At 44.7% G+C, this 25128-nt stretch overlaps 1 protein-coding gene across 2 annotated transcripts in view; it reads right to left on the bottom strand.

Annotated features, from left to right (window-relative positions):
- FRMD4A (FERM domain containing 4A) overlaps positions 1-25128 on the bottom strand; it is a gene marked incomplete at its 5' end in the record, with an annotated part of 263087 nt that overhangs the window by 154231 nt on the left and 83728 nt on the right. For both annotated transcript variants that reach the window (XM_080917998.1, XM_080917997.1), the window contains one exon: positions 19317-19382. In XM_080917998.1, the coding sequence (XP_080774124.1) occupies positions 19317-19382 (66 nt within the window). Of the gene's footprint in view, positions 1-19316; positions 19383-25128 lie in introns of those variants that run through there.

The raw sequence follows: 25128 nt of genomic DNA, 5'->3' as shown, positions 1-25128 counted from the left end.
AAAATGTAGGCTGTGAACCATACTGAGCTTTTTTTTTTCTTTTTCCCCCATAAGGGGCTATGCTATGAAATTCTTGAGTAGAATTATTATTATTATTATTTTAAAGATTTAGTTATTTTATGTAGGAGTACACTGTCACTGTCTTCAGACACACCAGAAGAGGGCATTGGATCCCAGTACAGATGGTTATGAACCACCACGTGGTTGCTGGGAATTGAACTCACGACCTGTGGAAGAACAGTCAGTGCTCTTAACCTCTGGGCCATCACTCTAGTCCCAAGTAGAATTATTACTAACATGAGCATGAGACGTGGAATGCTGTTAGCCTACCATGGCCAAGTCTATATTCCAGCCCCAGCTATGCTCAGACCGAGCCAACCCAAACCCAAGCCCACTTTCCTTGCTAATGAAGTGTTGGCTATCCAATTTTTTTTCTAAGCAGGCTCAAGGCACTAGGTGCACTTTACAAAAGTTGTATTTAATAATAATAATAGTAATAATAATAATGATGATGATGATACCTTACCCTCTAACACATATAACCTAAATTTATAGTGTTCTTTTAAAGTAGGTGACTGAGTGTGTGTCTCATGGCTAAGCAGCCAATATCTGGAATTATTTTACGATCAGCAATGCTTTCTAAACTGGGTAAGGGAGGTGAACATGACCACGCACAGGCCCTTCCCAATGCTACTAGTTGCTGATCCCACCACTGTGCCGTTTGTATTGCCTCATCCTTCTCTGTACTGATTCATGGATACAGCATATTAAAAATGTAAGGAATAAAGACAATAAATACGAGTATACAGTAATGTCACAACACAGTCATTTGAATGTAATCTGAACCTATGTCTCCACCAGGAAAGATAAATCCATACACTATGTAACTTAGAACCTCAGATTTTTTTTTTATGAATCTTTTTTTTTCTCTCATGACTAGTCTAGGAAGGAAATTTCAGTGATTTTGAGATATGGCTCATTTCCTCCTGGCTTAAATTGGGGGTCAATGTCATGTATGTGTCATTTGAAGTAACATGTCTCACTTTTCAAGAATATAAGGCACTGATTCTTTTTTTTTTTTTTTCTGTTTTAAGTGCCAGAGAATATTGCAAAATGTCTGAACCTATATTGCCCTCACTGGTGTCATTCTGAATAAGTCACCCAATGGTGCAGAATAGTAAGCCATGGATGATGGCCATGGAGTGGCTGCTTCCCAGGATGCAATGCAGAGCAGGCTCCCAGGATGCAATGCAGAGCAGGCTCCCAGGATGCAATGCAGATCAGGCTCCCAGGATGCAATGCAGAGCAAGTTCCCAGGATGCAATGCAGAGCAGGCTCCCAGGATGCAATGCAGAGCAGGCTCCCAGGATGCAATGCAGAGCAGGCTCCCAGGATGCAATGCAGAGCAAGTTCCCAGGATGCAATGCAAAGCAAGCACCTGGCCAAATGGCAGTAACCAGAGGTGAGGGGTATAGTGTAGGTTCTGCATGCTTAAATCACTGTCCACATAAAGAAAGCCACACAGACTGTTCATTGCTGGGTTGGAGCCACGAGACAGATGTCTGGTCTTTACCGTGTGTCTTTTGTTCTTTGATTAAAGAGATTTGCCTCTGTATGAGAGCCAACTTTTATAACTCAACATCCAGGAAAGAAAAGAACTCTGGTGACTTTTACTTACTCTGGTTTTCTTGTCTACACACCTGGGAGGGCAACAAGAAACTTTCCCAGGAGTTTAAAGCCTGATTGTGTAAGTATTTGCCAAAGCAGAAAACAAAGTGAGATCAGGGAGGATGGATAGGGTCTCCTGGAAGGAAAGGAGCTCAACCCCCCTCATGGGCACCTGCTCTGTTGTCTCCCCCACAGCCAGCATCCTTTCCTGCCTGGCCAGTGAGCTTCTTAAGTACCCTGTTGTGTTGAGATTTAGTTTTGAAACAACAACAAAGCAAAAAAATGAAACCACCACCAACAGCAAAAACCCAACCAACATCAACAGCAAAACCAAACCAACATCAACAGCAAAACCAAACCAACAACAGCAAAAAACAGGTCCCAGAGTTCTCCCTACTCAGTCTTTCTGGGTCACTGCCAAGAAGAAGTAAAACTCTCCACTCACAGTGAGCTGGGTCTGGCTCATAAAGTGCAATCCAGCTTTCCTATGCTGTTCCTGAGAGCCCTTCAAGGCTGGATCAATGTCCCATGGTGTATTCCTGGCCCCCAAATCCCACTCTTGAAGTCTGAGTGGAGACATGGAGAGATAAGCAAGCAAACAAAACCACCCACCTTCCCTCTAAATGCTGCTGAAAACTCCCCAGTCCAGAGAACACTCAGAAGCAAACTGTTTGCTCAGCCATCTATGGGTCACCTTGTGGCAATGACCAGTGGTTTCAACCCAAAGCCAGAAAGACTGGCTCAGGGAGTCAGGGGGGTCTAGGAGACTCGGGGGGCATTTGTGTAGTTGCAAAACTAGCCAGGAACCCCTTCTATGGTCCATAGGAACACACAGGTCAAGACAGGTTCATTGTGTTCTTTAAATGTCTTCAGTTCAGGCCATCTGTGGTAATATGTCTGTCTCTGCTCCTCTTAGGTTAGGCCAGAAAATTTGGGAGTGTCAGGTCAGAGTAGGCTGCACAGTGGTGTTCTAGACAACTTGGGCTGCAGTGTGAGACCACATTTTAAACAAAAAAAGAAAAACATATAATTTTGGGAAGTCCAGTTATGCCTCAGAACAACTGTGAAAAGATGTCTTTGAAACAAAAAGGTGGTATTCGGTTGTGCCAAAAAATTCAAAAATCTGAGGGACTCAGGAAGTAGCTCATTTGGTTGTGTTTACCTAACATGCACAAAGCCTTGGGCTCCATCTCCAGCACAAAACCAGCTGTGGGGGCACACACATGAAATCCCAGTGCAGGCAGGAGGATCAGAATTTCCAGGTCATCCCTAGTTACTTAGAGAGTTTGAAGCCAGCCTGAGCTACACCAGATGTTGTCTGTCCCTCCTCCCAAATGGTGAGCTTTTGAAAGGAATCTAAAGACTCTCAGTCATTGTCATCAGTTATGGGAACTTTAAGATGAACTCTGAGACACACACACACACACACACACACACACACACACACACACACACACTGGTATGTCTAACTGGGCCCACAGAAAGAGGTTCTCATCACCGAGAGTATGTGAGCTAGTTGCTTTAAAAGACCATACAACCAGGTAGCAAAGCCAGCTGGTTTCTGGAGGTTGTAGGATGTGGCTGTGCAACAGAACTCCTGTCTACCACGAGACCCTAGGTTTTATCTCCAGCATTTCCAAAATGCAAAAGAGAAGGGGTAAAGAAACGCTAGCAGCCAGTCTCTGGACACAAATTACTTTGGTCTTTCCTAAAATATAGCCCTGCTTGCAGACATGAGCTCAGCCCCTGGTCTTCTGCTCCAAGAGGAAGAAGAATGGGAGGAATCAGACCCCTTTCTCTGCCCCCCTTCAACCCCTGGAGGCTCCCTTCAAGGTTCTTAGTAACCATTTCTGAATAAAGGGCTCGAGAGCCTGACATGGAAAGAAAAGTTTTGAAGAGACTAATTTCATCTCCTGGGGCATCAGGACAGCTAAATTGATGAGCCTGAAATTTCCGGTCCAGTAGGCAGTCATGAGGATCACAAAAGACATCCAGAGAAAAGGAATGGGCATCCGGACAGGCCACGTGGGTGCAGGGACTGTGTCCAGGGAGACCATTAAAAATGAGTGATTTAAAGACACCGGAGACACTTGAGCTGACAATTGGAGCAGACAAAGTTGACACTCTCCTCCTATTCCTCTCTGGGCTATGTTAAGAGCTCACTTTTAGCTCTGAAATTCTCCTCCATCCAACTCTTAGTTTCAATTTGCCTAACAGACAATCAGATAATTGACTCTGATGGTATGTATACAGGACATGTCACTAAGGTGTCATCTGACCCAGCCCAAGGCATCAAAGCTAAAGATGGAGACCACTGGAAAGAGCTGGTAAGAAATCATCTAGATCATGGTGTGTGTGTGTGTGTGTGTGTGTGTGTGTGTGTGTGTGTGTGCTCGTGTGCTCTCGCATGAGCACACTTGAGTACGTGTGCACATATGTGAGGGTGTGTGTGTGCATGTGTGTACATGAAGAGACAGGGTATACAATACCTATCCTTCTCTCTCTTCCCTCTTCCCTCATCTACCAAGAAAAAGACTTAACTATTTAGATAAGACTGGCTTGGAACCTGTGATATTCCTGCCTCCGCCCCAGAGTGCTGACATTGCACCCGGTAAAAACATCACTTTTGGATAGCAAAACACAGAAAAGAAAAATGGCCTCCTCAGAGCCGCCCAGATGATTCTTGAGAGAGCTGAGGTAGGATATGTCTCCTCAGAGCCAGCTGCAGTATTTCCCTGAGTGTTATTACATTGAGCCCTATTTCTAGGGGCCTTAAGAAGTTGTAGTTCCCCAAAGGAATTCCTGAACTGTCCTGAAGGGTTTAAAATGATCCAGAGAAGCCTGTGGAGGCAACCACCCAGAGATGTGTGTGTGTGTGTGTGTGTGTGTGTGTGTGTGTGTGTGTGTGTGTGTGTGTGTGTTTTAAACTGTAGGGTTTCTTGGCAGAGTCTTACAGTTCGATGTGCCAAATCTCAGATGGGAAAGAAGTATAAAGTATATCTCTCTTCTTGATGCAGACCGTCTCTCCCAGGCATGTTTTTGGGGGAGTGCAAGATTAATGAAATGCTGCCACGGGGGGTTTACTGTTAGGGGAACCACCCAAATGTAACGGATTACCTGCCACCTGTCTTGCACCTTTAATACTGTCACTAATCTGGAAAGAAGTTTCTCACAAGACACAGCACCGGACAGGATCTGACTCATAGTTTCTTCCAAGAAGTCAAGGGTTCCAGCTGAGCCTTCTATCCTTATTTACTGACCCTGATTCTAATTTTCCAATATCCCGAGTCAGCAAGTGGCAATGTGTAACTGTTACAAACAAAGGGTCACAGGGTTAAGTTTACAGCCATCCCACTGTATTTTGGAACCTATCAGTCTGAAGGGGAATCTTCTAGGCTTTTACCCACTGGCACAATGCTGTCACCTGAAGTCCCTCTGTCTCTCCATTCTGACTAAGAGGTTTCCACATGTCCCACCTCTGACAGCTGACGTTGCGTCCCATAAGAAATGAGAAGGTGGTGGTAGATCATTGTATTCAGGTTCTGGGGATGCAAAGACAGGCATCTCTGGGTCTTACTCAATGGCCAGTCTAGTTTATTTGGTGAATTCTAAGCCAGCCAGAGACCTTGCCTCAAAAATACAATGTGGGTAGCCACTGAGGAATGATAGCTAAGGTTGTCTGGCATATACATGCACACACACACACACACACACACACACACACACGAACACACACGGTGGTGGGAGGGAGGGAGAGGGGAGGACACACAGCTTTATACTCCTGTAATTCCAGCACTACACAGGGTAATGCAGGAGAATTAAGAGTTTGTGATCAGCTGGAACTACATAATGAAACCTTATCTCAAAATCTGATTTATACTCCTCTTGTATAACATATACATGTCCATTTACAGAGAACCAGAGGATATTCCCTGCCTTTTACCCCCCATCTTCTTCTTTCTGTTTCCTGTTCCTATAGCATCATAGCAGTTGAGAATCTGGTGGTCTCCATGGGAACCTGCCCAGGGAACATTTTACAAAAGATGGAGAGATACTGTGAAAGACAGAGCAGGGCTTCTCTACTCATACTTGGGAAAGCACTCTGGGTTATAACACACCATGCATCCCTGGCTGATTTAATAATCTTATCTCTTTGCCATTTCCCTTCTTGGTTCACAGAGTTTCTACTTTTAGAAATTCTTCTCGGGCTGGAGAGATGGCTCAGTGGTTAGAGCATTGACTGCTCTTCCCAAGGTCCTGAGTTCAAATCCCAGCAACCACATGGTGGCTCACAACCATCTGTAATGGGATCTGAAGCCCTCTTCCGGTGTGTCTGAAGACATTGACAGTGTACCCACATTTATAAGATAAATCTTTAAAAGAAAAAAAGAAAAATTTTCCCTATATATCTATATATCTGATTTGACTGACATTTCACTCTTTAGACTTTAAGCTCTTGGGAGATGGGGACAATGGCTGCTTGCCTTTAGTTCAGGGTCTAATGTACTGGCTATAACCACACGGAAGCAAAGGCGTCTTATGATGACTAGTGTAACTTCAGGGCTGTGTGGGTCTGGAAGAATCAGCATTTCTGGAGGCATTTTCGGGAGGTCACTACTTACTTAGTAACACATCTGGATGTAAGACTAGGGAAGCTGTTTGTGAGGAAATAACTTTTGAATGAGCTTCTTCAGTGGTAAAGCTCAACCACTGGGGTCCCTGCCACATGCACAGTGCCTGCCAAAAGGAACTCCTGGTGTAGCTGTGAAGTTCTTGGGTTTTGGTGGTGGCGTAGTCAATTTGGCTTTGGATACAGTTAGCATCCTGGTCTTTTTGTTCTGTGGGCTCCCAGCAGCCTGAGGGCTTAGTCATATGGGGTTTTCTGGATTTCCACATAGTTATATCAAACTGTATATAAGGGTTCTTTAAGCTCCAGGCACGCAGACTTGCTGCGTGTGGCCACAGAAGAGCAGGGAGACTTGGGAGTCCTGAGCCACATCTTACAGCAGCTACAACAGAGTGTTAGAGTGGCTGACACAAGCTTAACTCAGAGTGATGACTCAGGTCTGAGCAGGCCAGGGCTGAGCCAAGCTGAGGCTTGGCTTGCTCTCTGGATTCTCCAGTGTGAAGGCAAATGCTGTCCTTAGAGCTGGAACAGAGAAGCCCATGCCTGGGAAAGACCAACTTCCAGAGAAATTGATAGCTCATTCGAGACAGCTAGCCACTGTGTCCTTATAAAAATATGGGGCAAGCCTGCCACACTGCCAGGGACATGCTAGCAGGCAGTGTCCCTGCTGTGCTCTGGCTTTCCAGCTGTTTTTCAACATATGACTACTGTTCATTCTTTTCCTTACATATCAAAAAACCCAAAATAGGTTCTAAGACTCGAGGAGGTTATTTACTCAGGGTCATGGTTATGGGCTGAATTGTGCCTCTCCAGATTCATAGTTTGTTAAAAATATTTTTTTTTAAAGTTATGTGTATGTCTCAAGTGTATGTACATGTGAGTGCAGGTACCTACGAAGGCCAGGAGAGGGCGCTGGATCCCTTGGAGCTGGAGCCACAGATGGTTGTGTCTGATGTGGTGCTGGGAACTGAACTTGGGTCCTCTCCTGCAGTGGTGCTCGTAATTCCAGAGTCATCTTTCCACCCCTCAAATCTACTGTCAACATCCTAATCTTGGGCCTTAGAAAGTAGCTGGATTCTGAAATGACCTTTGAAGAAGCAATGAAATGAAGTTGTAAGGGTGGAGTCTCCATTCAACAGGATCAGCGTCCAAGGAGAATAAAGAAGAAAAGGAGAAAGAGGAGGAGGAGGAGGAGGAGGAAGGAAAGGAGAAAGAGGAAGAAGAAGAGGAAGAAGGAAAGGAGAAAGAGGAAGAGGACAAGAAGGAGGATGAAGATGAAGGAAAGAAAAAGAGGAGGAAGAAGAGGCAGAAGAAAAAGGAGGAGGAAGCAGAGAGGGAAGAAGGAAGAAGACCATGAGGGGGATACAAAGCAAAGGTTACATGAAGGCAGAAAGCCAGAGAGAGGTTTCTGGAAAGACAACCCTGTCTACATGTGAGCTTGGACTTGTACCATACAGTCCTGTGGAACATGCATCTCTAGCTTTAATCCCTCCACCTAGCCTGTGACCTTTTATTGCAGTACCCAATGTGGCTGATATAGTAGCATGAGCTCACATGCATGTATTTATATCCACATGAACACATTGATACCATCACAATACATATACACACAAGTGAGACTTTAGAATCAGCTTTACTTAGCACCACTGAGCCAGAAGTCAGACTGTGTAGGAGGTCAACCATTTTTATATTATTTAAGAGTGTGGTTTGGGGGTGTAGAGAGATAACTCAGTGGCCAAGAACACTTGTTGCTCCTCTAGGGGACCTGAGTTTGGTTCTCAGCACCCATGTCGGGTAATTCACCACCACCTGTAGCTCTAGCCTCAGGGGACATCTGATACCTCTGGCTTCCTTGGGTGCTGTAGTCATATGCACATACCTGCACACAGTCATAAATATACAGGTACACCAACAACTGAAATAAAAAATAAAAGCTTTAAGAAAAGAGTATAGTTTGCTGAGGGAAGTGTTGGTGAACCAAGAGTCTACAGTATATATCTCTGATCTCTAAGAATGGTATACTTTACATATGTATGTATGTATGTGTGTATATACATACATATAATTTACATACTTAGAGATGTGTGTGTGTGTTATATGAGTATGTACCTGTATATGCATGTGAGTATTGTGATAGTGTGATGTGTCTGTGTGGGTATAAGCACATGTGTGTATGTGGGTTGTTAGTATGCATAAGTGCTCATGGGAGTGCTCAGTGAAGACCCAACTTCACTGAAGGCATTTCAGTACCAAGATACTCACTAGTTTGTAAGTCAGCTGTTTGATCTCCAGAGGGGTGAAAAGCAATAGTTTCCCATGTGTCTGTGTCTATAACTCACACATGGTATGGTGGAGTGAGGTTCCCAGGTGTTCTGGATTATTACTGTACTTCTAAATGACCCTGGTATGAAATATGGAGATATTAGTCTAATAATGCTCTTTTTGTCATTTTATAAACCATTGACACTGGTGTGAGCATATGGAAGGTCAAAGTGGAGGAATGCACGCACAGGCTTTTTGATAAAACCAACATATGGCCCGGTTTATTGAAGCAATATATCTTACAATCCATCAACAACTTAAACCTGAACAATCGCTATACTGGCCTATTACTACTCTCAAAGGACGACATGTGGAATTTTAAAACTGCCTTCCCCAAAAGGAAAAAAAACAAAAAACAAAACCTTAATCAGTGTGTATTGGCCCTGAAGAACAGGGTTCTCCCGGGAATCCTGGGAGGTTACTACAATTCCAGCAACCTTCTTAGTCACACAGGACCCAGAGCCTTGCTGTGGAGCAGAGTGTGTTTGCATGCCCCAAGACACCAGCCCCACTGTGCACTATAAAATGTGGGTCAGGGGACTGTAACTGCTGTGAAAGGCACACAGGCCTTCTGGGAAACAGCAGTCAATGCCCAGACTTGAACTTGTAACCCGAGCCTGTGAGTCATAGGCAGAGCAATCCAATCACAGCCTTGCTTATAAGAGAGAGACTGTCCTTCCTATTTTCAACTTTTCTACAGACCATAGCCAATGTGACCCAGCCATATAAGCCTGTGCTTCACGATCATTTATCACCAAGCAACGAGGGTGGGCCATTTATAAAGTGTTGCCATGGCAGCTATCGAGCTCATTCCCCCTATTTTATCACCAAGAATGAGTGATCAGGTCTGACATTGTTGGAGTATAAAACCTAATTCAGCCCTCTAGATGGTTATCTAGGCCCTGCATGAATATATGCATATAAATTTCCTTCACCCTAACGTGACCTGGTCATGTGACTTATGTGGAACACTGGGAAGATGAGGCGTGGTGACCAGTATCTGTGGAAAAAAATAGGTGATAGAGGTCAGGCAGTTAAAATGTGTTTTGATGGACCATCACTTGTCCAGTTATCCTAGCTTCACACTAAAAACTACAGAACACCTTGTGCGAAATCACACGGAAGACAAGGTAATTAGAAATAATGCTCCCACATATAATGTGACATTCCATAGTTGTCTACTTAAACCACATACCAAGCCAGGGCTAACATTCCCATTCTATAGATGTGGCGGTAAAGGCAAAGGGACTGACCAGGTTTCGATAGCTACCAAGTGGTCAAGTCTAACCTTTGAGTTCCTGTGGAGAGATGCCTGCCAAGTGTCAGCGGACCTTCTGAGCATGGCCCAGATTTATTCACTCAGAACCAAGTCTGTGTGACACAAATTGGCACTGATTTGCTGATGAGATTAAAGGAACTGGAAGCTAATGTTCTTTTTTTTACAGAGAAAGATACTGAATCTCAAGGAGGCTATTCAACTGGTCAACATCCGAGAATTCTATGTGCCAGATTCAGCTTTAAATGGGAACAGTCTCAACGTTCTGGGGATCATTCCTCATTGTGGAGGCAGAAGGCATAGCTTTGAATTGTCTCTACTTTAAACTTTAAACACCTTTTGTATGCACTCACAGATAAGTGGATATTAAACCCCAAAGCTCAGAATACCCAAGATACAATTCACAGACCACATGAAGCTCAAGAAGAACGGCCAAAGTGTGGATGGTTCAGTCCTTCTTAGAAGAAGGAACAAAAATATTCTCAGGAGGAAGTATGGAGATAAAGTTTGGAGCAGAGACGGAAGGAAAGGCCATCCAGAGATTGCCCCAGCTAGGGATCCATCCCATTTACAGTCACCAAACCCAGATAATATTGCTGATGACAAGAAGTGCATGCTGATAGGAGCCTAATATGGATGTCTTCTGAGAGGCTCTGCCAGAGCCTGACAAATACAGAGGTGGATGCTCGTAGCCAACCATAGAATTGAGAACAGGGTCCTTAATGGAGGAGTTAGAGAAAGAATTGAAGGAGTTGAAGGGGTTTGCGGCTCTATAAGAACAACAATACCAACCAACCAGAGCTCCCAGGGTTTAAACCACTATCCAAACAGTACACATGGAGGGACCCATGGCTCCAGCTGCACATGTAGTAGAGGATGGCCTTGTTGGATATCAATGGGAGAAGTTCTTGGTCCTGCCAAGACTCAATGCCTCACTGTAGGGAAATGTCATGGCAGGAAGGTGGAAGATGGTGGGTGGGTGGGTGAGTGAGCACCCTTATAGAAGTAGGGGGAGGCGGGATGGAATAGGGGATATGGAGGGGAATCCGTGAAAGGGGATAACATTTGAAATGCAAATAAAATATATCCAATAAAATCAGTAAAAAAAATAAAAAAGAAAAGAAAAGAAAGAGAATAGGATGCAAATTGCCAATATCTTCTAAATTTCAGCACTAAAATCTTTTATTTACTCATGAGAAATAGGCAGGTAATTGTATAAAGAAACAAATACTTAGATGGGTCAACATCGGATACTTGGAAAAACACAGGTTTTTTTTTTTTTTCTTTCTGTTTACTATAAGCAAAATGAACATTAGGATCAGGTAATCACATGTCCAGCAGAGACAATCCAATCAATCCAGGGCCCCGTGGAACCAGTAACAGCTACCTCACCCGTAAATGATTTAAACATTTTTAATGTATGCCAGCTTTTTAATGAGAAAGTCATTTTAAAGAAGAAAAGAAAAAGACATCTTAGGCAGTGACTGTAATCCCACAGGGGAAGCCCTTGCTCACCGGTTTAATACTCTGATCCCTGCTAGCAGGGTATGAGTGGAACTTGAGAACCAAAAGAGGAATTCAAATAAGATGAGCGATTGTGAAGCATTTCTGGAAAAATTACCTGGTGTTGCTGTGTAAGACACACTGTGGGTGGACAGACACATGGGGGACCAGAAGCCTGTAGGGAGCACTGTGTCTACACTGGGGTGTCCCCTGTCCAGGAGAAGGAAGGCCATGAGGGGAGTAACTGCTAAGATGTAGGGATGAGGGTGGGGACAGATGAAGGATCCATGAACGCAGGAGCTTGGTGGATTGGAGACCGGGGGCTCCTTCTCAGAGCAGATGCAACAGGATGCTACCTAGATGTGATGGGGAGGGGTCTGGGTACCAGGGTTAAGTGTGTAGGTGGAGACACCACTCAAGTAGGCTGTCACAGAGACCTGCAAGCAGTTGGAGGTCTGAGACAGGGACTGTGTACAATGTGAAATTCATTCATATAGCTGGGGAGGGGTGGTGGTAGTTAATACTTAGCTCTGCGCTGAGTGAGAAGATGGGAGAAAGAGCTGAGGAGTTATCGTATAAGGAAAGAAAAATTGAGAAGTGGCTGAGAGCCACTCTCTGTCCCTTCCTGTACTCCCTGTCATACTTGAGGATGCTGCCTCCCCCTGGAAATAGGACTTCCATCTCTCTTCATTCTAGATGTGACACGTCCCATCCAAGTGGGTACATATGCCTCCACATGTCTCCCAGGGTCCTTCCTTACCAGACACGACAAACTTCATGGGTAGAAAGTCTGGGGAAAGGAGAGCTGTCTACACCACCATGGAGTAAGCAGTGACATGCAGGCAGCCCATTTGTGGAACAAGAACCACCAGTGACTAAACTTGTAATGATTGTCTGATGGTCTCAATGAGAATAGCCCCACAGGTTCATATAGTTGAACGCTTGGTCCTCAGTTGGTGAAACTGTGAAGGATTGGTATGTATGTATGGCCTTGTTGGAATGGGTGTGACCTTGAAGAGACATGTCAAAAGTCCACACCAGACCCAGTCTTTTTTTCCCCTCCTTACCTCCCCCCTCTGCTGCCTGTGGACCATGATGTAATACTGTCAGCTACTGTTCCAGTACCATTCATGTCTGCTTCCCACCATAATGATCATGGACTAACCCTCAAAAGCTATTAAAGCCCCCAATTTTATTTATAAGGTTGTCTTGGTCACGGTGTCTCTTCACAGCAATAGAGCAGTGACTAAGGCAGCGTGGCATAGTCTAAATAGTCATTTATGATCTCTAAATACTGATTCTTAGCCCAAAGGGAAGGCCAGCTGGATCACCATAGCATCGTAGTATATTCAGACATACATGGCTCCAGAACCAGACAGCTCAGACAAGCACAAGGAAGGAAAAGGATGGAGAGAGGGTAGGCCATTTCAGCATCTCCAGCCCCAGGGATGGCTGGTCCAGGACTTTGGTTGCCTAGCAAATATACCTAGTAAAATGGTATCTGAATGGGCAATGTACCACAGTCATCATGCAAACCAGCACCAACCCTGGCTTTTTAAACCCCTGGGTTTCTTCATCACTAATTCTTCTCCCCATCACTCCTCTTTATTCCCAAACCTCCCTAAGAGGTATCCACAGGTGTGTGTGTGTGTGTGTGTGTGTGTGTGTGTGTGTGTGTGTGTGTGTGTGTGTTTCATTTGTCTCCTCTATCAGCAAAATTATTCACATTCCGCTGAACTGTGCTGTGAGGCTGTGGGCTTAGCTTGTGTTGTTCATCTCTTCTGATCACCCCCTCAGCAAGAAACACAAAGTTCACAGTCCTCTTGTGGGGGTCTTTATGCCTTCTCTTACAGCACTACTCAAGAGGATCTGTGGAAATGGTTTAGTGAAGGACCTAGCAGTAAAACCAGAGCCAAAATAAAAGGACAGAAAGCAACTCTAGAGAGTTTCCAAGGAAAGGAACTTGCTACGTCCTCCTCCTACTTTGCTCACTCTCCCTTCAACTTCTGCATTGTGCCAAATATCAGCAATTTTCCTTGAGTAGATTTATAAACCAGGTTAAGATTGGTTTCAATGTAGAAATGGGGCATATGAGGGGAAGCAGGAGGGCATGGGGAACGGGAGGTCTATAGTGGTGTTGCTAGGTAACCCAGGGTCCTGGACCAGTCATCCCTGAGGCTGGAAAATTAGAAATAGCCTATTCTCCATCCTTGTGCTTCCTTGTGTTTGGCTGAGCTGTCTGGCTCTGGAGCCATGTATGTGTGAGGGAGTTCCCAGATGGTAGCATCAATCTGGTATGTCCTGCTACTCCGCCCTGTCTCAGATCCCCAAGGGAGACTGGGCTTTCACGGCCTTTGTTTTCCTCCAGCACAGAGAATGATGCTCACTAGCTCCACCACTCCGGAATGTTTTAAAAGTCCTTGATGGAGATGGGGGAAGGTTTGGCATTTCCTTGTTTCTCCCCAAAGGGGAAACTATTCATCTACGTGTGCATACTTCATGGATTGTTTCTTATTCCTTCACACTGTTGAATGAACTTTTGATGACACAGGGAATTACCATCACGTCATCTGTCTATACCCTATCGTCACATTTGCTTGGTTTACCATGTGCCTTTAAGATGTTAAATATTATTGGCCACCCCCAGGGGCTGGAGAGACATCTGGTTTGCTCATTTGGTAGTGTGCCTGATTCACAGAACAGAGCTTAATAAATGATGCTGGCGATCACTCTGAAGGCAGAGGTCAGCTCGCCACAGTGCTGTCCTACACCCCTCTGGCTCTTCTTGATGAGGTGGCCTGGGAGGTTCAGGACAGAAGGTTTATAATGCTGAGTCCCTTTGTCTACTCCTTGCCTCTGCGTGCATCTTTAGCCCTTGGCTGAGGCAGGAACTCCTGGTGAATGGAGCACGGAAGGAAGCAGATGGCAGATACGGGCCAGGCTTCAGCAGACGGGTCAGCCAGCCAATCAGAAGACACCACCTGCCCATTCTGTTCAGTTGAGAAGACATGAAATCAACTTGCCCCCCCCCACATGTGCTTTGGGGGGATTCCTGGTTAGCTCAGGAGTAACCAATCTTTTTACAATTTTCAGAGGATGTTCTCTACGAATTGTGTGAGGAGGGGCTGTGAGGGTGAACTGTATTGTAGGCATGCACGTACACAGTTGGTTCATGTATTTCCTGTGGCACTATTAGAGTCCAGATATATTTTTTAAAAATATTAGTTATATACCTGTTTTTCTAGTCCACAGTAGGCAGTGTGTCAACATTGTCTCCAAGTACTACTTAATTTAAAGCCCACGTTAACTTCCTTAATCCTTAAGACTAGTGTCTCTGTCAGAAAAAAGCAATGATGGCAAGTCACCTCACCCTTCTGCCATATCAGGATCTTTACACCAGGCAGCCCATCGCTATCAGAGACAACTCAGGATAGCCGCGAACTTTTGGGAGTTTGTGGCTTTTCTCTTCCTGTGACCCCACGCTGTGGTTCTCTAATGTGAACATTGTAGATGACTGTGTATGTTGTGATGTCAAAGGTTGGGTATGCCTAGGTCAGAAACTGAGTTCAAAGAAAGAAGAGCTGGAGAGACAGGCCAGTCAGGAACGCTCTTGCCTTACAAGCATGAGAACCCTAGAAGCTCCCCCCAGGGACCTTTTCAAGAGGCACAGAGTAATGACAGGCAGGACCATCTCGTTAGCTTTCTAACCTCTGTTGGGTAACACTGACTCCTTAGAGTCTCTCCTGCTTCTCAGAATCATGGGTATTCTCCATTCCTGTGTTATACAGGAAATGAACAGCTCAAAATCTTCTGCCACCAGCTACAAAGAGACTGGGTTAGAGGGGACAGACATGGTCATCCTTAGCACGGTGCCTCCCCTCCCACTGAAGTTTCATAAACACAGCAGCAATCGTGAGTAGCAGTGGCCATCTGTGCAGGTGGAGAGAACTTCAGTGTGTAAAAGCTTTATTATGTGAAGTGACAAAGTTGGCAGAGCAAAATATCCACTCATGAAAGGTGATGGGAAAAGCAGAGAAACGAGGAAGTCCAGGCCGAGAAGGTGGATGCCTGTTTCCTTGAGCTGGCTTGTCTTCCTGTCAAGTGGGATATGGTCCAGTATCCTAAGCCTACAGGGAGCTATGCTAGGAAGAGCCATACCTCCACCATTCAATTCTTCTGAAAATGAAGTTTATTTTTTAAGACACCCATTGAGGAAAGGTCCAGAACCTTCCCTGGGATTAGCCTCTAATGACCCATCAATAGGCTTACAGCATGTGGAAATCGATCTATACCTTACTTAAGTTCTTCTCACCAGCACTAAACACATTTTTCTGTGTTTTGTTTTGAGTGAAGATCTGGCTGGCTAAGAAGTCTGGGCTGGCCACTTTAAACTAGGCTGGGTTTCAAGCCTACATCCATGTTCCTGTGTCTCCTGAGTGCAGAGATTACAGGAAGGCACTACTGTCTCCAGCATCCCCCATGCCCACCCCCTTCCTCCCTTAAAAAAAATAGGCATCTCAATCAGGAGAGAGAGGGAGAAAAAGAATTTTGAAGGAGCCACAGCAGGAAGACAAAGCTTGAGATGCCAAGCCAAACACAGATGAACCTGATGTCTCAGCTCTGGACACTGAAGCTTCCAGATACTGACTCAGAGACAGGGAGGGAGGTGGCCTCTTACTCTCCTGAAGGTTTTCTGTTTTGTCTTGTTTCTTCTTTTGGGAAATATGTCAGTTAGGAAGTTTGGATGACAGAGCAAGACACTACAGGTTGGAGGGTGACCAGGGTGCTACCTGTACACCACCCACCCGTCCCCATTGTGTGGTAAATACATCACTCTCCAGCTGTTCCAAGGGGGACCAAAGGACAAAAGGAGCTACATGGTGCCAAACTTTGCCCGGGCACTTAGGATGAACTCCTAGCAGATGCTCTGTTGACTTTTCTTCCTCCCTGCCAGAGCTCAGGTTTCATTTACTACAGCCATCAGGATTTGGAAACCATCCAGATTACACTCAATAACACCAGCCCAATTTACAAGTTAAGCATCCGGAGACAGAAACGTGGCCGCATTTTTCCCCTAGAAATATTATGCTAACAGTGACCATGTTTACATGACTGCATGAAATATGATTTATGTGGCTGTCCGGTTCCCAGCACCCTGAGGTGATGAAGCCGGCAAGACAGGGTGAGCAGTTGAAGTCAACTTACTTCGGAACAGTTACACTACAGGTTTACAGGCTTCTGGAGGTCTGGGGTGAAGCTTGAACTCCTGAAGTCCTGGCAAATGGCTGCTGAGGACAGCAGCACTTTTGCCACTTCAGATGCATGCCTCTCGGTTGGCCAATTTGTGCCAACCTGTTTGCTTCCTCTGGTTCAGAGGAAGCTGACGCCCACTCTTACAAACCTTGTGGACCACATGAATTGGAGAACATTCCTTCTCCCAATGCTGGACATTTGTGAGAAAAAAGAGAAATGCAAATAGTAAACTTGGCTTTTGTCTGTGTTTCTCCTAGTTACGTTGGGGCCCACTCTGCCTTGGAGTTTGGGATTGTTTTAAATACGTGTGTGCACATAATACACAAGTAAGAACTGAGTGTATCAAAACCACACCTTCAGCCAAGCAGTTGGTACTACTACAAACAGCCCTGCTGGGAAGCAATAGGAAAATGCTGTAGGATTATGCCTTCCTTCACTCAACAGTAGTGTCTGGTGACACGGCAGGCCAGGCAGCAGCCTGGACTCTTAGGGACATATGGTTACTGTACAAGCAATGCAGATGAAATGTGACTTGTCTTGTAGGAGAGAAGCTCAGGTCAAGGCAGCTAAGTGCAGGCTCCTGGAGAGCAGAAGGAAGGTCAGTGAAAGCCACTGGGGGTAAGGATGGGACAGAACTCCGACACTGTGAACTGTTTGGAGACTGAAAGGAAATTAGCCATGCTCAGGGGACAAGATGTGGGAAGTCTGGAGTTCTGGGAAGACGGACTGTGGGAAAGCATACTCCCCAAAGGGGAAAGAACATGAGCCTCTCCTGATTACCTAACATAATACTTTTTTTTTTTTTTGTTTTTTTTGTTTTTTTACTTTATAGGGTTCAGGATAAGTTTCTCCTGATTGCCTAATGTAATTGTTCTCAAAGTACGTAGCAGTGATTACATTTTCCTTGGACAGGTCATCTCAGCTGTCTTCATTCATACTTTCCCAAGAGCAGCTTGCTAATCAGCAGCAACCAAGCTGCTATTTGTGGTCTCATGTCCTGTCCCAGAAGGTGGTGGCTCTAAGTTCCCAAGCTTGGATTTCAGGATGGCATGTGAAACACACTTTATGACCCCTGCATGGATTCCCAACAACTTCAACTGCCAAATGTCAGCAAGTGGAAGGCTCCTCTACATGAGACATTCTGTTTAATGTTCCCTGTATCACCTCACTCACCCGAATCAAACCCCAGGCTGTAGGCCAGGGAATCTAGCCTAACACAGACATAATCTAGAAGATGAGTAAGCTACACATGAGGATAAGGTAACCACAGTGACTTGTTTGTAATAGTGGGAAAACTGTAAGGCAGAAGATCTGCAACCTTAAATTCGAACCTAAATGGGTGGATGACTAGATAACAATCATCTTTCTATTTCTGGAATCTACCCAAGTCTTAATAAAGATAACAACTTACTGTGACATGGGAAATGCTAGGAAGGACACAGAGAGATGGGAAATTAAAGTGTGTAGTGTTATGCATATATTATAACTGCAACTGTGCAAAGTATAAATAAGGAAATGCTGGAGAGAAATCCCACCAGCGTAAGAGTAATAAAGGCTGTGTATGTGATGTAATTAGGAGTCCGTCACTATTTTCTGCAATAGTCGCTGTGTTCCTGGAAGCCTGTTGAAAGCATTAACTCTTAAAGTTTGTAATTGGATCATTTTTCAAGTTCCAGCAGCAAGCTCAAGGCTGCAGAGATAAGACTGCATATGTGTAATTTGCATTGTCCTGTGTGCTCTGAGAGTGAGCATATAGGCAGCATCCCATCCCTATGACAACTGAAACCTTGTTTCCATGGCAAGATGTCATGCAGTGGCTGGACGTGGTACCCATGTTTGTAATCCCAGCACACAGATACATGTGAGTATGAGTGTGTGTGTGTGTGTGTGTGTGTGTGTGTGTGTGTGTGTGTGTGTGTGTAATGGAAAAGGAGAGCATCCTAAGAACATCAGAGAATAGTGTCATAAAAGGGTGAGGATGAAGCAGATTTCAAATGTCCTTACACCAGGCTTGTGTGTGAAGCAATGGCCCTTTCCAGAGACAACAAATGCCTAGGATTCTGATGCCCTCTGTGACTGTTCCGTGTGTGTTTGGTTGCTTGCTTGTTTTTAAACATGCTCTGAGTTTGGGAAGAAATTTGATTTTTCCATTTCAGTTTCTCTAATTGTTTGCCACTGACGGTGACAGTGACCCAGGCCATGGGGTGGGAAGGGGGCTGTTAGCCCTCAGGGGACAGACAGAGGATGCAGGTGCTTTTTCTTTCATCATATACTATGAAAGCTTAATTTGAGAAGAAGGAACTTTCTCCCCTCTGAGGGAGACTGCATCAGTTTCAGACACAGGAGTTATTTAGGTTATGATGTTGTTAACTCCTTCTGAGCAGAAAGAATAGCTACGTGTAGCTGCAGGAATTTCCTCTTCTAGACGTTTTTAACAATAGGTTATATATACATCTGGCCTTGAACACCAGAGGCAGGCTGTACATAGAAATAGAATGAGTAAAAATACACACAGAACACCTTGGTGTGTCTCAGTCACCGTCACTCACGTTTTGCTTGACAGAGACATCAGCGCAGTAGACAACCCCCCTCCACCCACCATCCAATTCACCTTGTAGAACATTCATTAGTCACAGAGGAACCGAGGAAAGGGTTCGCAGGACTTACCTGTACTAGGAGCTCCAGTTTCCTGTCATCAAGGAGATGTACTTGACATCGACGGCCCTCCGTCATCTATGGGAGAATACAACAAATGGTCACTGAAAAAATCTAGTACTTGGGTGGAGTTCTCAAGGGTCTGTGGGCTGAACTTCACTAGGCACTAGCCCTTCAGTGAGGCTTCACCCACTGGGAGTTGGTCATATGATGCCAAGAAGTCTTTAGACTAAAGCCATTTATGGAGACCTTTCTGTGTACCAACTGGCATGGCGGAGCTTGCTAGACAGAGGCACATGGGATAGAGTCTGAGTCTTCAGGCATTTGTAATCCACAGAGTAGATGTAAAATGGATTAGCAAGTGCATCTGTAACATACTGCGGGATGGTGGTGTCATTCTGTCTTTATTAGCTCTTTAGTACCTGTCACCATGAATAAAAGGCAAAGCTCAGGATCCACTCTATGCCTCTTTTTCACCCATCCCGCTTGGTGGCCTCCAAAAATAGGGTTTAGCCTACCTAGCAAGTGCCAGGTCAGAGAGACCCTGTCTCAAACAACAGGTGGATATTGAGAAATAAGACCTGAGGTTGACCCCTGGTCTCCACATGGGTGTATACACAGATTGTACTTTCATACACTTGTATAAACGTGAACACACCCACACCCACAGACACATACAAAGTACAGTAAAGGTAAGGTACAGTAAGAGCTGGGATCAGAGACTTTGACCATTACCTTTATTTTTAATATAAGTATCAATTTAATATAAAGAATCAAAATTTAATTTTGGTAATGGCTAGATTTTATACCTAGCCCCAAAGTACTGGGAGAAAAAAAAATGGCCGTTGGTCTTGACTAGCTGGATCCAATACCACTGTTGAGGTTCAGTCATCTATAGGCCCCTTCCAGCTCAGTATCTTACAGGATTCCAATCAGTGGTTCACAACCCTTTGAGGGTTGAAGGGCCCAATCACAGAGGGCCACATATCATATAGCCTGAGTATCAGATATTTACATTATGATTTATAACAGTAGCAAAGTTACAGTTATGAAGTAGCAAAAAAAAAATTAATAATGTTATGGTTGGGGGTCACCACAACATGAGGAACTGTATTTAAGGGTTGCAGTGTTAGGAAGGGTGAGGACCACTGCTCTGCAGCCTCTTTGAGGACCTCCCTCTCCTTCCCCCAGGGACCAGCTATGTCAAACATATGAAAGAATACATTTAAGTAGAATCCGCTCTTCATCAAAGTCCTCATGAGCACCTTGTTCAAGGAAGATGGAAAAGATACCCCTTCTTACTCCCTGGGGATTATTCCATCAACAAGTCCAAGGTTGTCATAGAACCCCATGAGAAAATGCCCTCTTTTTCTCCAAAGAAGGGGGCCACCACACTTCTGTCACATCAAATCTCTTTGGTTTGGGGACCTAAGTTAAACATCACTACTATTTGGATATGCCTAATTTTAAAGTGCTTTTTATTCTGAGTTGTGACAATGACTTAGCAGCCAAGTTTCACATAACTCAGATCCTACAGCGGTTAAAACAGATTAAAAATAGGGGGAAACGTCAGCCAGTCAGCTTGTGATTTTTGCAAATACTAGCCCAGTCAGGTGGCTTCAGGCATGATGTGGCTCTGTGAGAAGTCCTCGTCTGACCTTTGAGACTTGAGACTCCATTAGCTTTGAACATATTAGATACCCTAGCAGGCTGACATTATTTTTTTTTAATCTTGATTTCAATCACTCCCTTATTTAATGAAATTCATTACAATTTTAAATTAGATTGAAATCTATGCTGCTATGCCAACATTTTGAAATAATCCTTTTATCCAAAAAAAAAAGTCACACCAGAAACATTAACTTCCAATAATAATCAGGCACTTGATAGCCATGGTGTAGGCATTTTGGATATAATTTTCGAACTATAGTCATTCAGCTCTCATTAGAATCATTGAGTATAAGTGAATCCTAGGAAGGAATGCGTACAACCATCTAACATGCTATTTTGAAGTTCTTTAAAAACAACTGAAAACCACAGCTAGAAACCATTATAGGCTTGTGAAGGTGACCCATGTCTTTATTCCAGCAGTTGAGGGGTAGAGGGGGAAAAATCAGGACTTTAAGGCTATTGTATGCTGGTCTCGCTGGCATGTAATTGACATCCTATGCAGCCCTAGCTGGCATGGAACTAGTCATAGGCTGGTCTTTAACTCAGAGAGCTCCTCCTGCATCTGCCTCTTGAGTACTTGGTTTGAAGGCATGCACCACTTAGTTATAAACAGGAAGCGGGGAGTCACTTTATCAAAACATGTCATCATCACACATCAAGTTCAGATTTTAAAATGTTACCTCTCAGACCCTGTTTTCATCTGAAAAATAAAGTCCTCACTAAAATTCCAAAACGTCACTTTATCTCCTCAGTACGTTGCGGAACCACGTACTGAGGTGTTGACAGAGTATTTACTGCAAGTGTGCTCCACGCCTTCCTAGCAGGAAGCAAAAGAGTCCTACGAAAGTTGGCACGGGGAAGAGTCGGACAGAAACCCTTTGAGTCATCATGTTTGGAAGGCATAGCTTGCCTCGGACAGAAGAGCTGTGGTTCACATCTCAAAAGGGCACCTGTTTGGTGCTTTCTTCAGAAGAAAATCGGAGAACCCAAGTTTTCATCCCCAGTTCAAAACAGGCTCGCCCTTGTGGGCGTGTGCAAAGAAAGCAGACATCTGTAGCATTGTTTGGTTTGCCAGGCGAGCTGTGCTGAAATTTCTTCTCAGTCCTCACAACTGTAAAATAACACTGCCTCCCTCTCTCCTCCCCCGTCTTCAGCTACACAGACACAATTGGAGCCCTGACAATCACCCTCAAAGCAAATCCTCTGGAGGGCAAGGCTGAGCGTGAGTGTAAGCTGGCTCTGGTTCTAATCATAAATCCCTGCTGCCTGAACATTCTGTAGTAACATGGGTCTGCCAAGTGTTCCATTGTGTTTAGGCATACTGGAAGAAGTGTTGTTCTGAAAGTGGGGTGTCTAACTTTGCTGTAAAACGTCTGGTTTATGGGTGGGTCCTCGCTCAGTGAGTGGTTCAGCTATGTATGTATCATGTACTATTGAACAATGATGAGGAAGGAGGAGGAGGAGGAGGAGGAGGAGGAGGAAGAAGAAGAAGAAGAAGAAGAAGAAGAAGAAGAAGAAGAAGAAGAAGAAGAAGAAGAAGAAGAAGAAGAAGAAGAAGAAGAAGAAGAAGAAGAAATGGAAGAAGGTGACCAAACGTGACTGATAGAAGACACGCTATAAAAAGGGATGGTGGGCAGTGGGGGTTACACCATATTCCTGGATTTGAAAGAAACTCCACAATAGCCTGATATCTTGGCAATGCTACATGGGACCATGGTTCAAATCTACCTCTGGGACACAACTAAAAAATAAACAAATCACCCAAGTCTCTTACTAACAACAATAATCCCTTAATGGTGCCTTCAAAATATTTGATGAGAAGGCTGTGGTCCCTGGCGGGTGGAATGGGTTTGAGATGACCACAAACGACTCTTCTGCAAATGCTCTCCTGCCCATACCACACAGTGATACAGAGCACAACAAAACCAGGGTTTGACAAGCCCTTTCTTAGAGTGCAGAGCTCAGACAGCATCATGAGTATTGTTTCTTCTTAATCCAGAGCCGAGGAGCCCAGCTTTCCTGTACTTCTCATCCCCCTGTCCTCAACAAACCCTCTTCCCTTTGTACCTGATTGTTTAACTTACATTTTACATTTTTAACACTCTTTGAATACCGTCTATTCGATTCATCTGCCATGCATGTGCACGTACAGAAGAATACGTTTCTCCAGTTTCACTGTTTCCACCCTTTCCCAGAAGTGAATCACACTTGGGTGAATGGTCACGTGTCCTGGGAAAAGTAACTAATCCTGAACATGGGGGGAAAATGGTCTGTGGTTCAGATGGAAAACTAAAGACAATAATCAGTTGCTGGGGATTTAGCTCAATTGATAAGAGTGCCTCTAGCCTAATGTGTACCCAGCCCCAGGTTCGAGTCTAAACAAGACTGGGCAAGATAGTATATACTACCTATAATCCCAGTGCTTGGGAAGCAGAGGCAGATGTTATGGTAATCCTTGGCTAAATAGCAAGGGCCAGCCTGGGCTGTACCTTTCCTTTCTCTTAGGAAAAGGAAAGTCACCTACTACGTGTTATTACTGCTCCTTTGTTTTCTGAAGCTAGTTTACAGGGAAAGAATCCCAAAATCTGGAGCAGAGGAAGAGGATGGGTATGTAGAAGACAGTTGTTCAGGACACGTCCATGGCCCCACAGATCATGTTAACCTTGTTACTGCACACCGCTTGTCTAATGCCTCTTTACAAAAACCAGCGCCAGTTACCAAGGTTTGAGTTATTTGCAACTCTGTGATGACCTGAAGTGAAGACTTCTAGTCCTCTGGAAAGTTAGCTATGTCAGATGATGTAAAAGGCTGTTTCTCTGAAGCAGACACAGGTGAAAGGATGTTTAATGAAGGGGTATAAAATATGACCCCGCCGACAGTGGGAGCCTAGCACTGGGCCTTGGTTTGGTTTGCTCTGCCTCATTATTCACTAAAAACCTGCATCTATAGCTTACATAGCATTGTTGAGCTCAACTTGTGGTAATGCAGCCATTGAGAGAAACTCGCCCAAGAACTGCTAGTGCTTCAGAGGCCTCACCTCAGGCTGGTTGGCTAGCATGGCCGTTTCTTCAGGGTTGAACTACAGCTGCCTGGTGTCTGCCTGCCGAGAGAGAACTGGCTGCTAAGTTGTGTTTGGTGTTTGCTACGGGACTGACCTGATGAGAAAGAAGATCGAGCTCACCCCAAAGAACAGGTCCACTTCCTCCACATCCTAATAACTTTTCTCTTCCACTACCTATGCTGGGTGCTGGCTAGAGGAGAGATTGAACCCTCGTTAGAAGTAGGCAAAAGAACTGATGCCTAAATGACCCATTGGTGAGGCAGGACAATGAGAACTATTCACGGCTCCTGATCATTGCACGCAGTAAGAACAGGCATTCCTGAGCCGCGATTTATTTAGGAAACTGCCAACAGTCTTGAAACAACCTGAAACCCTATTCTTGAGACCTTTTGCACCAAATGGAGAAGCTGGAGTTCAAAAGCATGGAGCTGAGACCAGAACTCAGAAACTGTCTATCTTTCCTGCTCATAGGGTCCCTTAAAACCACAGGCAGTAAGGATGCTGATGCATTCCAACAGCACCTCACGATCTGACCTCTGACCCAGGCTGTGTGCTGGCTGTGAAGGAAATTCCAAGGACATGACTGCAACTTCCCAACACAAGTCACAGTGGGAACTCCAGCTTCCTGAGTCACCTCAAAAGCATCACCTCTCCCCCAACCCCTCTCTTTCTCTCTCTCCACACTACAATTTCCACCTTTCCACCTTGGAAAAAGAAAGGACCAAAGTCAGAGTTCAGAATCCAAAGTTTGCAAAGTTAGTTACACAATCTCAACCACCATAGACACCTCCCAGCAAGGAGATCAAAACACACACACACACACACACACACACACACACACACAGAGAGAGAGAGAGAGAGAGAGAGAGAGAGAGAGTAATTCATGTAAGGCAGCTGACAGTAGACACACAGTGACAAAGGTCTTAGGCAACGTAGCATGTTAGAAATATCCCTCCCACCATTAAACAAGCACAATGGACATACCTGTCTAATGTCAGTGGGCGGGAAGCCCCTCTGCTCAGAGCTTCTAAAGGTAAAAGAAGCAACAATGTCTGCTTTTCTAGAACTGTCCCTTGTCTGAGTGCAAGTTCA

The sequence above is a fragment of the Micromys minutus genome (assembly GCF_963924665.1).
Source record: "Micromys minutus genome assembly, chromosome: 6".
NCBI lineage: Eukaryota > Metazoa > Chordata > Mammalia > Rodentia > Muridae > Micromys > Micromys minutus.
This window is presented reverse-complemented; position numbering and strand designations above follow the sequence as displayed.